Genomic DNA, 12,534 nt, shown 5'->3' with positions numbered 1-12,534 from the left:
GATAAAACAGCCTAAAAAATAAAACAGCCTAAAAAAGGAAGTCACAGTTAAAAAAGAAAAAGGCAGGAGAAAGGACCTCACTAAATGTCTTAACAGTAGTATTCGGTGCTAAGTAATGAAGCAGGGCTTTAAAATTCTGTAGGGAAATGATATACCACACAGAATTGGGTGGGGGAAAAAACAATTCTGGACATTCAAACTATTTTTCAGGCAATCAGACTGTAACAGAGTAACACCCTCAAGTACTCCTAGATGTATTTCCCACCTACAGTCTGAGGCTGCTACACATCTCTCCGATGTGACCTCAAAGATAACCCCACCTTGAGAGTGATGGAGAAGGGCTTGGACATTTAAAACATAGCCAGAATTGTAGAAGAAATCCAACAGAAGGGCTGCAAAACAGAGTTAAGGAAATTATCCAGAACATAGAACAAAAAGACATAAAATAGAGAAAAGAGACAAGTTCAATAGAGGAGGTTGGACAACTTCCTAATAGAAGTTACAGCAAAAAAAAATTTTTTTAATTTAAGAAAGAACAGCCCTGGCCAGTGTGGTTCAGTTGGTTGGAGCATCGTCTCGTACACAGAAAGGCTGCTGGTTCAGTTCCTGATCAGGGAATATACCCAGGTTGTAGGTTTGATCCTCGGTCGGTGGGAGGCAACTAATTGACGTTTCTCTCTCTCTCTAAACAAAAATCAGTATATATATTTTTAAAAACTGAAGGAAGAACCAGACCACACTGGAGCAGGATGATGGACGCCTGTGAGGAAAATACTATGTGGTATTTGAAGTTCTCTGGTACCTAAAATTGAGGTAGGATGGATACGTAGCAGATACGATAGAGCCTGTCAGTCACAATCTGGTAGAGGAACGATGTGTAGCGATGATGGTGGACACCTGATTACTGACTTAACCAGAACAGCTGTCTATATGAATTACGAAAAAATTCGTTTGAGGAAGTAGAGAGCTGCTGCAGATAGAGTCCAGGGGTCCCATTTTCAGTGTTCTCCAGTTCTCAGGGCACCGGACTGAGAAGCAAGGCTTTGGGCAGAGGGCACTACTGCAGACAAAAAGGTGGAGACTTGGGGCTCCGTTCCCAGTGAGATGGGATGAGTACATCACTGAGCCTGACAGCTTTCCCCTCAAGTCACTGCCAAATTCTCACACCATAGGCAGGAAACTAGGAGACATGCTACGAAGATCCTGGAAAGCAGAGTAGAGGTCTGGCTGATAAGACAAGGATACAGACCAGGACTAACCCGGGGTGGCGCTCAATGGTGTCCTAAAGTGGAAAGTGAGCCACCGTGAGACAGAACCTCACCAGACAGCAACACAGCCTTACACAGCTTAACGTGAGGTCTGGCCAAGGTGCTGAGCACCTGCAGGGGAAGATGGCACCTGCAGCCTCTCCAATTGTCTATGCACAAGTTCAACTCTGAATAAAAAATTCCTAGGCATGTCAAGGCACAGGGCAATTTGACTGAAAATAAAAAAACAAAGACGACAAAGACAAGCCCACCAGCGAGTCACGTGTTGGAGTTAGTAGGCAAAAAACGTACGGTGACTACATTTAACATGTTCAAGAAAATAGAGAAAACGGTGTAGAGATGAAAGGATGGAGAATTCACTTGAGAACAGATCTATAAGAAATTAATTAGAACTTAATAATTAATGATTCAATAGATTAACAGATTAGACACAGCACAAGAGAGGATTAATGAATTGGAAGATAATTCAATATAAAGCATCCTAACTAGCACAGAGAAACAGTAATCGGTAAGATATGAGAGAAAGACCCACATGAGATGCAGTTGATGGATGGTCTAATGTACGTGCAACTGGAGGCCCAATCTTGAGAAGACAGTGCCACAGAAGAATGCTCCCAAACTGGTTAAAAATACCCACCCACAGTTTTGAGAATCTCCTGGAACCCCACACAGGATAAGTGCCAAGCAACACCACAGCTAAGCACATCGTCAAACTGAAAACAAAGACAAAAGTCAGCCGGAGAAAACAGTCACAGATCTCTGAAGGTGTGGACAGCTGACTGACAGAAATGGAGCTAGGAAACAATGGAGTGGCAGAGTAACTGAAAAAACAAACTCCCAGTTCTAGTTTTAAAGTCTTAATGTTTTATTTTATATAATGTATTCAAAACATCATGACTTAAACCTGTAACCAATATAAATTATTAGTTATATTATTAAAATTATTAATCTTGTACTCATTTATTTTCACGTCATGTCCTCAGCATCCTGTGTGTTACACCTCCAGATTCTCTATTTGTTTTTTAAATCCTCACTCCGGGATATTTTTTCCATGGCTTTACAGAGAGTGGAAGGGGGGGGAGAAAAACATTGATGTGAGACATCCACGGGTTGCCTTCCGCACAACCCCGGCAGGGTTAGAGCCTGCAACTGAGGTATGTGCCCTTGGCCGGAATCGAACCCAGGGCCCTTCAGTCCTCAGGCAGACGCTTTAACCACTGAGCCAAACCCGCAAGGGCCAGATTCTCTCCATTTGGATTCACTGTTTCAAGTAGTCCAGTCACATTTGACTCATGGCAACCGTATTAGGCAGCAACTTTTAACTTTTGCTCAGAAAAAAGTCATGCGAGAATGAAGGCCCTGGCAGGTGTGGCTCAGTCGGTTCAACATCATCCTTTGCTCCGAAGGGTCATGGGTTCAATTCCCAGCCGGCACATGCCCAAGTTGTAGGATCCATCCTGGTCAGGACACGTATGGGAGGCATGTGATCAGTGTTTCTCTCTCACATGGATGTTCCTCTCTCTCTCCCTCTCTAAAATCAATAAAGACATATTCTTGGGTGAGGATTTTAAAAATAAATGAGGGTAAAATATGGTGTTTTCAGATTAAAGAAAATACTGAGAATTTATTCCCAGCAGGAATTCACTAAAAGAAGTCTTTGGGCAAAAGAAAAATTATTCCAGATGGAAATGAAGAAAGGAGTAGAGACCAAATATATATAAATGGAATGTATGTATTGAACTGTAGAGCACTTAATATTGATTACAGATATATGAATAACAATGCTATTGTCTTTTCATTTAAAATTGTGAAAATATAATACAGAATATACCATTTTCTTTTGAAGTGTACAAGTGACATTAGCTACATTCACAATACTGTACAACCATCACCACTGTCCATTTCCAAAATATTTCACCATCCCAAACTCTGTACCCATTAAACAATTCCAGCCCTCTCCCCTCAGCCCCTGGCAACCTCTATTCTATTTTCTCTCTATGAATTTGCCTATCCTAGGTATCTCAGATAAGTGGAATCATACAATAATTGTACTATTGTGTCTGTCTAGCTTATTTTACTTAGCATGTTATCATGGTTCATCCATGTTGCATCAGAGTTTCTTTTTTCACTTATTTTCTGTGTTTTTGATGACAGCCTCCCTAATGTGTGTGAAGTGGTATCTCTTTGTGCTTCTGATTTACGTTTCACTTATGACTGATGATGCCGAGTTCCTTTCATGTGCCTAATGGCCATTTGCATATCTTCTTTGGAGAAATACCTGTATCAGGTCTTTTGCCACTTTTTAAATTGAGTTGTCTGATTTTTTTTTCTTGTTGACCTTTGGACGCACTTTATATATTGTGGCTTAGTCCCTTATCAGATGGCTTGCAGATAGTTTCTCCTATTCTGTGGGTTGTTTCCACTGTCTTGACTATTGTCCCTTAATGCACAAGTCTTTCATTTTAATGAAGTCAAGTTTATTTTTCCTTTTGTTGCCTTGCTTTGGTGTCTCATTTAAGAAACCATTGCTGCGCCCGGCCAGGCGTGGCTCACAGGTTAAGCGTCAACCTAGGATCCAGGGGATTGGGGTTCGATTCCCGGTCAGGGCACATGCCCTGGTTGTGGGCTGCAACCAACCAATGACCCTCTCATCATTGATGTTTCTGTCTCTCTCTCTCCCTCTCCTTTCCTCTCTCTGAAATCAATAAAGATATATTTTGGAAAAAAAAAACCATTGCTGTATCCAAGGTCAGGAATATGTGCCTGTTTTCTCCTAAGAATGTTATAGTTTTAGCTCTTAAATCTAGATCTTTGACCTATTTTACATTAATCTTTGCATATGGCTCAAAGACCCAACTTCATTTTTTTTTTAGTATGTCTATTGATTTCAGAGAGAGGAAAGAAGAGAGGGAAAGAAAGAGAAACATCAATGATGAGACAGTGATTGATGGACTGCCTCCTGCAGGACCCCAACTAGGATCAAGTCCGAAACCCGGGCATGTGCCCTGACCAAGAATCAAACCTCAATGCTCAACCACTGAACAATGCCGGCTGGGCCCAACTTCATTCTTACACAGGTGAATATACAATTTTCCAAGCACCATTTGTTGGAGAGACCCCCCGTTCTCCATTCAGTGGTCTTAAAACCCTTGTCAAAAAACATTTAACGCCCAGCCGGGCGTGGCTCAGCAGTTGAGCATCAACCTAGGATCCAGGCCATCAGGGTTCGATTCCCGGTCAGGGCACATGCCGAGGTTGCGGGCTGCAGCCGATCAATGACTCATCATTGATGTTTCTATCTCTCTCTCCCCCTCTCCTTTCCTCTCTCTGAAGTCAATAAAGATATATTAAAAAAATAAAAATAAAAAATCATTTGACCATGGAGCTGAGGGTTTACTTCTGGGTTCTTGCTCTGATTCCACTGGTCTGTATGTCCATCCTCAGGCCACCACCACAGTTTTGATTCTTGCACCTCTTCAAGAAGTTTTAAAATCAGGAAATGAGTATTCCAACTTTGTTCTTTTTCAAGATTGCTTTAGCCATCTTGGGTCCCTTGAAACTCCACACAAACTTTAGAGCGAGTTTTTCCACTTCTGTAAACATCGTCACTGGGGCTTGGTAGGGACTGCATTGTCTATACTGCCTTCTTAACAACACTCTCTTCTAAACCATGAGTATGGGACATCTTTGTATTTATTTAGGTTTATTTCTCTCAGCAATGTTTTGTGATGTTTCTTTCAACGATGTTTCAGTATATAAATTTTGCACCTGCTTCGTTAAATTTATTCCTAAATGTATTATTGATTGAAAATGGAATATTTTTCTTAATTTTATTTTCAGATTATTCATTGACAGTGTATAGAAATACAATTGACTTGTGAATTTGTATCCTGCAACTTTGCTGAACTCATCTGTAAGCTTGAACAGTTGTGTTTATTGTGGATTCTTGAGGGTTTTTATGTATAAGATCATGTCTTCTACAAATAGGTACTTTTCCTTTTTTCATTTACAATTTGGACGCCTCTTATTTCATTCTTGCACGATTGCCCCGGTTAGAAATCCCAGTAGTGCTAATGAGTGGAAGTGACCAAAGTGAGCAACCTTGCCCTGCACCTGATCGTAGGGGAAAGGCTTTCGGTTTTTCACAGCTGCGCACGTTAGCTCCAGGCTTTTCATAAATGGCCTTTATTACGTTGAGGTAGTTTCCTTCTCTCCTTGGTCTGAGTGCTTCTATCATGAAAAGGTGCTGGGTTTTGTCAGTGCTCTTTCTGCACCAGTTGCGAGGATCGTGTTTGTCCCTCTACGCTCCCTTCACGTGGTGTGCTGCATGGGTTTTCAGAGGCAGAGCCACTCCTGCATTCCTGGGAGGCCTCGCGGTCACGGAGTACGATCCTTCCAGTATGCTGCTAAATCTGGGGTGCTAGCACCGCGCTGAGGATTTTTGCCTCAACATTTACAAGAGAGATGATTCTGCAGTTTTCTTTCCCCATTATTGTCTTTGTGTGGCTTCTTTATTAAGACAATACTGACCTTGTCCTGGCTGGTTTGGCTCAGTGGTTAGAGTGTTGACCCGAGGACTGAATGGTCTCAGGTTTGATTCTGGTCAAGGGCACATGCCTCCATTATAAGCTTGATCTCTGGCCTCAGTCAAGGTGCATGTTTGAGGCAACCAATCGATGTTTCTGTGTCTCTGAAAAGCAATGGAAAAAATATCCTTGGGTGAAGATTAAAAAAAAAGTTTAGCCCAGCAGGCGTGGCATCAACCTAGGATCCAGATCTCGGTTGGATTCCCAGTCAGGGCACATGCCTGGGTTGCGGGCTGGATCCCCAGTGGTGGGGTGTGCAGGAGGCAGCCGATCAATGACTCTCATCATTGATCTTTCCCTCTTTCCCTCTCCCTTCCTCTCCCTATAATCAACAAAAACATATTTTTTAAAAATACTGTTCTTTCCTACGTTTGGTAAAACCAACTAGTGAAGCCACCTGACACTTGGCTTTTCTTCGCCGGGGTTTTGAATACTGTTTGAGTATCACATCTTATAGATCAACTCCTTTTCTACCTGCTCTGGAGTCAGCTTTGGTACTGTGTTTCCAGGAATCTGTCCATTTAGCCTGTTTTGTTGGCATTCAGGTGTTCATAGTCTTCCTCCTGTAGATTTCAGTCATTTGAGTCTCTCTTTTGTTCTCAATTTAGCTAAAGATCCATCAACCTTGTTGACCTTAAACAAACTTCTGTTGTCCTTGATTTTCTCCAGTATTTTATTCTATTTCACGTATCCCTGCTTGAATCTTTAGTATTGCCCTTCTTCTGCCAGCTCTGGGTGCGGTTTCCTCTTCTTTCCCTAGTCCCTTAAGGCACACAGTAGGTCATCGATTTGACCTTCTGTCCTAATGTAGACATTTACAATGGTAATACCCCAGCACTGTTTCACTGCATCCCATACATTCTGGTTTGCTGTGTTCTCATTTTCACTCTGCGAGGTATTTTCTAATCTCCTTCCTTAATCCATTGATTATTTAAAAGTGTGTTAATTTCCACATACTTCTGAGTTTTCCTGAATGTTTATGCCCTAAAGCCCAGTTATTTCACACTTAAGTATATGCTCACCCGCTGTGTGAGCAAAAGTGCACCCAAAGAAACATAGGTAGGGACTGAAAGAACAGATAAACTGAAGCATGTTCATCTAACAAAATACTACAAAGCAGGAAGGATGAACAAGCCTCACATGAACAAATCTTACAAACACAGCAAAAGAAGCCACTCCCCTCCAAAAAACACATTAAATGATTCCATCTACTTAAAGTTCAAAGAACAGGCAAAACTAAATTATGTAATGAAGGCTCTGTGTTCTAATTAAATCTCATTTACAGTGAAAGGAGTAATTTCTGTAAAAGTCACATTAGTGACGACCTTAGGGGAGAAGGCAGAGTGTATGGACCAGAAAGAGGGGCTCCCAAGGTACTGGCAGTACTGTTTCTTGTTGCAGCTGGCTGTCTCACGGGCATTTGCCTGATGGTAATTCATTAAACTGTATTTTTGAGATAATTCAGCAAGCTGTGTTTTTGTGTGTGCGTGTGTTCCATACTTCACAGTATAAAAGGTAAGTAAATAAATAAACGTATTGGCCTTGAGTTGGTAACAACATTAATCACCCCCTAAAAACAAAGGCAAATACTTTGTGGAGGAAACCACCTTCAACTCAGGTCTGAGTTTTCAGAGAGTGTATCACGTTACACGGGCTCAAAGTAAGGGAGAAAGAAGTTCACAGATCACACGAAGGAAGCCACCATGAGTGGGAGCCAGTAGCAATGAGGAGACTTCAGAACTGGACCTCAGACCTGGATCCTGGACTTGAGATAGACAGACTATGAAACTAAGACGTTTCTAACAAAACATTAAAAATAAAAGGGAAGGCGTAAATTAACATTAGTGATGAAAAGATGCTGCAGAGATATTTTTGAAACGTTTCATGCCAAAAACTTGTAAAGAGATGAAATGTATGAATTCCCAGAAACCTGAAACTTAATAGAACTGATTTTAAAAACTGAATAGTTCCCAAACATTAAAAAATAAAATCAGTATTTTAAACTCTTAATGATGCCTAGCTGGGTAGCTCACTTGGTTAGAGCACTGTCCCAATATGCCAAGGTTGCAGGTTCAATCCCCAGTCCCAGTACACACAAGAATAACCAATGAATGCATCAATAAGTGCAGCAACAAATCGATGTCTGTTTCTGTCTCACCAAAAATAAGTACATAAGTAAAATGAAATAAAATCTTTCCTCAATGAAAACAACAGCTCAGAGGCTTTACAGCTGAGTTCTACTAGTTATTCAAGGAAGAAGCCATTAGAACCGAGGATACGGGCAGGACACTGCTTGGTCCCACTGTAGGGCAAGTTAGTCTTACTCTGAAACCAAATCCTGACAGACAGTGAGATAATGATGTCAATATAACTCATAAACAAGGATTTAAAAAAACCTAAACCAAATAACAAAACGAAGTGGGCATTTTTAGACAGAGCATCGTGAACAGTTAGATTTACCCAGGAAGCGCTCGGCTGATGCACACTGAAAAAAATAAAATGATGGGACAGACAACAAAGGGGGGACCCTATCATGTCTCAACAGAAGCAGAAAAGGGACTGGTAAGGTCACATCCATTGTGACAAAACAGAAATAAAAGACAAAGCTGCACCTCCTGGTTAGAAAGGGGCCTTCCTTCCCTGACAGCCATCTAACAAGCACCCCCAGTAAGCCTGTTTCTTGGTGAAAATGCTGACACACGCCCCCAGCGCCATTCCACACAGTAACATCCGGGAGGCCTCGGAGGTTCAGTAAGAAAAGGGACAGGTCAGGAATCAGAGGGGGGCCAGTGCACTGCAGGTGCTGTGGCTGTGAATGTAGAGAGAGAAGGCAGAACCTAGGCTCTTTTTGTTGGTTGGTAATCCTCACTGGAGGATACTTTTTCCATTGATTTGAGAGAGATTGGAAGGGGGGGGAGAAACATCGAAGGAGAGACATATTGATTGGTTGCCTCCCACTCCTATTCCAACAGGGCCTGGGAATCGAGCCTGCAACCCAGGTTCATGCCCCTGACCAGGAATTGAACCCTTAAACCTTCTGCCCCTGGGCTGGTGCTCTAACCCCTGAGCCAAACCGGCCAGGGCTAGATTCTTACTAGAATGAGAATTTGGCAAGGACGCTGGATACACAATATGCAAAAACCAACTTTTTTATGACAACAACAAACACATTAGTTAAGAAACACACCGTTTGTAACTTAAAACACAAAAAGCCCTTCCTAGCTAGCCTTGGGGGCCCCCTGATGAGTGCTAGCCTGTGGCTCCACAGCTCCTGGCCTTTGACGGGCTCACCTCTCCTGTGCTGGCCTAGGACAGAGGCCTCGTCTGGCTCCTGGCTTTAAAACTAGGGTTAAGGATCCTGCTGGCCCTGGGTGGCCACCCAGGAAGTGTCTGGTCAATCAGCCTCAGGACCTTTTCCTCTCCTTTCCATACACAATTCTTCAGACCTCAAACACAGCTCAGCATCCCTTCCTGCTCTCATGGGCTCCTGTATCTCACCTTTGCCAGTTTTTACTTTCCACGGGTTGGGGGACTACATCCCTTGGTGAATGCACACCCAGGGCAGCAACATAGTCGGGTTTCTCAATACTCACTAGAGCAGAGTCCAGTACCAGGAGTGTGGCAAATGCCACCCTGAACTGCATTTTATCTGACCATCGACAACAGGAGCCCCAGGCACCCAGCAGGCCAGCTTCTCTGAGCTCTGGGGAACACTCACTAGGCAGAGGCAAAGGGTTATCTCTGCCCTCACCAACTCTGGGAACCCCTGGCTGTCTTCAGCAACACAGGCACTGTTCACCTGGGGCACTGCTTGGCACCCATGCCCGTGTGGAGGGCAAGCTGTGTGTCTGGGTGGCCAAGGTGGGGTGCATTGCAAGCACCAACCTCACTTCTCAGCCTGAAGCGTCTGATTGATTAGGGAGTCCAGGGCTGGACTGCGGTTCTGGGCACAGAATGCTCGCTCAGGAAGGGCCTGGTGCCTGCTGGTGTCTGGGTGGGCAGCCAGATAAGCCATTTCCCCGCACGCGCGCGCGCGCACACACACACACACACACACACGAAACACACTGCACGTGAGGCAGACGGAATCACACACCTTGGGCAAGAGGAGAGAACTGATCCAAAGAGCAAAGGCGGACGAGGAAGCTATCTGGTTCAAATTACGTTTTATTTCCATCTGTAACACTAGCAGAGGGTCCAAAACAGACTGGTGCAGACGAAGTGCAACTGTAACAAAGACAGACTTGGACTATGTACACCGAGGGGGGAGGGGCCACACCCACCTTTTCCTACTTGGCAGTTTCTGAACAGCAGAAACTGAACACTGTCTCCCAATTTAATGCAGAAGTACACTTTCATGATCAACCGTCTGTCCTTACACACAAAACAAGGTTCTGGCTGCGTGGTCATCCTGGCTCTTGAAGTCTGGGTACTGTTAGCACGTAACAGGAGAGCCTTCCCATGAAGCCCAGAAGAAACGCAACGGCAACCACGTCCAGTGGCTCGGAGGGCAGGCACCCAGCACACACCACTGATGGACGCTGAGGTCCTGCCCTCCTCCACCCCAAGTAGAAAACTACTCCTTTCATTCAAACTAACTGGAAGTGAGCCAAACAGCTAAAAAGTCAGAATGAAGAATAAAACTTTTCACAGAAGAGGGACACTCCTTCAGCCCCGTTAAAGTGAACTGTGCCAAGTCCTTGCTCCTTCAGAGGGAAACTGAAGGCCAGTTATTGCTGCAAAGCCAGAAGCCCTCTCCCCCATGAAGATGCTTCACACACAGGCTGTTGTCTGGCTCGAGGCCTATGAGGAGGGCTGCGGAGGTGGAGGAAGGCTGGCACCGCAGGCCTCCCCCACTGTCACCCCCAAGCCCTGTGCATTAGTGGCAGCTCAGCCACCTGGAGGACCCGAGGCTCTCACACGCCTGCGGAGTTGAGCAGAGGGTGTTACCTGAGCCCCTGGGCAAGGAGAGGCCACTGAACTTTGCCAACCAAAATCTAAGGAGAAGTCAGAAGTCCAAAGGATCAAAGCCCAAAGGGCCAGAAGAACAGCTTCTGAGATGACAGTGGTGGGGTGGGTGAGAAGGCCAAGGCAGGCAGCTCGTCAGGCGGGCCGAGCTCTCAGACATAGGGAGGCTGCGGCTGGGGCAACAGCGTGGACATGGGCTGATAAGGCCACAAATACTGCCCTGCCTTCCAGTGTCCACACTTGAGGAGACATCGGGCAGCGGGAACTGAGGACCAGAGGGCACATGGTGAACTGGATGGATTTTATCAGAAAGGAGCAGACACCCGACCATAGGCCTGCCCTGTTTACCTTGCGTGGTCCCTGCCAGGTGGAGAACTCTGGGCCTTGGTCAGGTCCTGAGAACAGGTGGTGACAGGCAGGGCGGGGCCTGAGGGAGACTCACAGTGCCGCATCTCCTGGGCTGAGGAGGCGGCAGACGGGCTTTATTGCACGTTTCATCCTCAGGGACTCAGACACGGCCCTGCAGAGGCTCTCAGTCTGCAGAAACCCCTGCATGTCATCGCTAAGGTGTTGGCAAAGTCACCAGGGACTCTCGGGAAGAGAAGAGTCCAGCGGCTGGTCCTTCCGGGGTTGTATCTGGCTTGGTCACTGTGGCGGGCAGAGGCCTGGGACGAGGTAGCATGCCCGCGAGAGCTGGGCGGACCTGCTTGAGCTCTGACCAGGGCCAGCTCCTTGACGACACTGCCAGGAGGAAGCTGGGCAAACATTCCAATGGGGAAACTTCTTGGCAAATGTGCAGGTCCTGGAAAGAGGCTGGAACCCTGCTTCTCAACTCCAAGGTGCTCAACTCCTCTCCTACCCTGGAACCCGGCTGCCCCGAGGAGCGGGACGCAGACCCCGGCCCAGCAGGACTTTAGCTCCCGCTCTGAGGCTTCAAGCTAGAGGTAACGAGAGGATCTCAGAGGGGCTGGAAACAAAGGAGCATTTACATATCGGGCCTTGGTTTTAAATAGTCTTTTGAGCTCAGGAAATTGGAGGCAGATAACCCATGGAGGCCGCATGACAGCCCACTGGGCTGTTGCTGTCTGCCCGTCTCCTGGGCAGCTCTCACCACGTCATATGTAAATGGGGTGATAGCGTTTGTGGCTCATCTTCTTCCTGCAGGTTGGGCAAGTGTTAGCGGTCTTGAGGGAATCTCGGAGGCACTGGCTGCAGAAGACGTGGCCACACTCTGTAGAAACAATGACACGTCCATTCTGCACAATCTAAAAAACAGAAAAAGGAATAGCCGTCACATGTGCCCGTCCCAGAGCAGCAGCTGTCCCCAGGGAATCCCACTTGCGCCATCCTGGCGGTGATAGGTAAGAGGCAGGGAAAGGCAGGCTGCAGCAGGGGCAGGGCAATGGTCTGCAGAACTAAACCTGAGCAGCTAGGCTCCTGGCAGCGGCAGCCCAAGGGGGACCAGGCACCAGAACCCACAGGTCTAGAAAAGTCAAGGCTGCTGTGTGGGCACACGGTGGGGCAGTGCCGCAGGCCTCAGGGGCCATAGTGAACGGGGGGATCTTCTGCCTAGGTCAGAAGAGGGAACACAAAGGGCTGACTCAACTGCACAGGGAGGCGCAGGAACACGGGCCAGCATTGGAAGCTGCAGGCCCAGAAGCCGACACTCTCTCTCTTCACACACAAACGACAAACCATGTGCCATCCAGGCG

General features: G+C 45.9%; 1 protein-coding gene across 1 annotated transcript in view; it reads right to left on the bottom strand.

Annotated features, from left to right (window-relative positions):
* Positions 1 to 3,337: 3,337 nt before the first annotated feature.
* Positions 3,338 to 12,534, bottom strand: part of RNF4 (ring finger protein 4) — a 34,801-nt gene continuing 25,604 nt past the window's right edge. The window contains exon 7 of the mRNA XM_081144002.1: positions 3,338 to 12,087. Within this exon, the coding sequence (XP_081000128.1) occupies positions 11,938 to 12,087 (150 nt within the window). The 3' untranslated portion in view covers positions 3,338 to 11,937. The remainder of the gene's footprint in view (positions 12,088 to 12,534) is intronic.

The sequence above is a fragment of the Miniopterus schreibersii genome, assembly GCF_964146895.1.
Source record: "Miniopterus schreibersii genome assembly, chromosome: 1".
NCBI lineage: Eukaryota > Metazoa > Chordata > Mammalia > Chiroptera > Miniopteridae > Miniopterus > Miniopterus schreibersii.
Note: the sequence above shows the minus strand (reverse complement) of the source record. Positions and strands in the feature narration are given on the sequence as shown.